The sequence below is a fragment of the Geospiza fortis genome, unplaced genomic scaffold (genome assembly GCF_000277835.1).
Source record: "Geospiza fortis unplaced genomic scaffold, GeoFor_1.0 scaffold1, whole genome shotgun sequence".
NCBI lineage: Eukaryota > Metazoa > Chordata > Aves > Passeriformes > Thraupidae > Geospiza > Geospiza fortis.
In genome coordinates, this window is record NW_005054320.1 from 7,909,874 (window position 1) to 7,911,826 (window position 1,953).

Genomic DNA, 1,953 nt, shown 5'->3' on the forward strand with positions numbered 1-1,953 from the left:
ATGGGACAGTTCGCTCCTGAACACTTGCCCACACTCCCCAGCTGCTCCAACAGGGACATGGGTGCCCTGGGGCTGCTGCCTGGTGTGCAGGGGCAGAGCCCTGCACGGGTGGTGTGAGGTACCCAGAAAGGGCAGAGGGCCCCTCACCTGCCTCGGGGAGCAGTTCCCTCCTCTGATGCGTATCCTGGGCCCGAGCTGGAGGAGTTCCAAGAGGAGGCGTGGCTGTCCAAGGATGCATCCAAGGAGAGGGCCGAATGGATCAGCTGCCAGATGCTTTTTCTCAGGTTTTGCTCGTCGGGGGATTCCGTCCTGGAAGGTGAGGTGTCAGCCCAGAGATTTGGTGGGTGCAGGGTCCTGTTGTTCTGCCAGGGCGTGGGCACCTCTGGATTGGCTGTGGGGGGCTTCGTGGGCCACGGTTCCTGAGCTAACAGGGCAGGAGAGAGCTTGAGAAGGTCTGCCACGCTGTCCTGCAGCAGGGGACACAGCAGCCTGCTCCCGAGCGGGGACACAGAGGGATGGAGCGGCCCAGGGCGGCCTTCGGAGGCCGGACAGAAAGCTGCAGGGGGCTGAGCAGCCGCAGGAGCCCAGCAGGGGAGCAGGGGAGCCCAGCACAGCTCGGGCAGCCGTACCTGGTGTGACAGGGGAGGCTCTGCCCTCCGGCGAGGGCTGCACGGGGCGGGATCGCTCCATCGGGGAGGGGCTGGCGAGAGACTTGCTCGCACACGGGACTCGCTGCGCGGAGGGGAGAGGGGGAAACACGACTCTCACGGGGTTATCCTCCCTTCCTCCTCACCCTCCCATTTCCCAGGAGATGCTCCCCCCAGCCGTGCCACAGCCCGCTCCTCACCTTGATGAAGAACTGCTGTTTGAGGCAGCGGTACTGGGCGAACTGGCAGAAGGTCTGGAACTCCGCCACCTCTGGAAACTGAGAGCAGACTGGCCCTAGAGACAGAGATGTGGGATGGAGGCAAGCGTGGGTGCACCAGGAGATGGGGACCCTCTCGGGAGGCAGCTGGTGGGTGCAGGCACAGTCCAAGCTGTGTGCCCCGAGGTGGAGGTCACAGCCCTGGGCTGTCGGAGCTCCCATTCCAGGCACCACATCTCTTCTCCCTCCAGCCCCCTGAGGGTTCCCTTTGTCCTTCTGCCCCTTTTCACAGTTATCTTCCCTGTGACAGAGACACAAACTTCCTGTTTCCAGCATCTGATGCTTCTGTTATTAGTCCTTGCTGGGTTTAAAAAAGAGACAAAAGGCAAGTAGTGATATAATAGGTTAAAAAGATGACCAGACCGGGCCTGGGAGCACCAGAGAATCAGAGAATGGTTTGGTTTGGAAGGGTCCTTATAGACCAGCAAGTTCCAAGTCCCCTGCCATGGGCAGGGGCCCCTTCCACAGGACCAGGGTGTTCAAAGACCCATCCAGCCTGGCCTTGTTGGGTCAGGGGTGAGGCTGTGACAGCTCCTCCAGGCAGATGGCTCCAGAGGAGATAAATTCTTCAGGGCAATATAATTTGACATTGGTTCCAGCCTTGCAGGGGATGGAGGAGGGTCCACAGGGCCACGATGCTGCTGGCAGAGCCTGTGCCTGTACACACACAAGCTGCAGTCTTGACCAGCACTGCCAGCACGCTGACTCCAGAGCTGCAGCTCTTGCAGTGACTGCAGGAAAGCCAAGGGCGTTCAGGAGGGCAGGAAACCTTGAAGAATTGCGTGATCTCGTGCTCCCTCTGCTCTAGGAGTGCATGGCCTGGCTGGCACAGCCAGCCCTGTGAGAGCAGGGGGAGTGCTGGCTCAGAGGGAGGGCATTAGCAGTGAAATTGCCCTCCTGGCACTGCTCGTGCACCATCCTCTACCCTGCACTCCCTTCTTGTGCTGAGCAAACAGCTGCACCATCAAAAGCAGAATTTCAGGTACACACCAGGATCCCAGCCCAGAAAAACCCCCAGCTTGTAGGGA

General features: G+C 60.3%; 1 protein-coding gene across 1 annotated transcript in view; it reads right to left on the bottom strand.

Moving 5' to 3' along the window:
• Positions 1-1,953, bottom strand: part of ACRBP (acrosin binding protein) — an 11,438-nt gene that overhangs the window by 6,895 nt on the left and 2,590 nt on the right. Inside the window, exons 3-5 of the mRNA XM_031056717.1 lie at positions 848-942; positions 630-732; positions 148-424 (exon numbers count right to left, since the gene is read on the bottom strand). Coding sequence (XP_030912577.1) covers positions 148-424; positions 630-732; positions 848-942 — 475 coding nt within the window. The remainder of the gene's footprint in view (positions 1-147; positions 425-629; positions 733-847; positions 943-1,953) is intronic.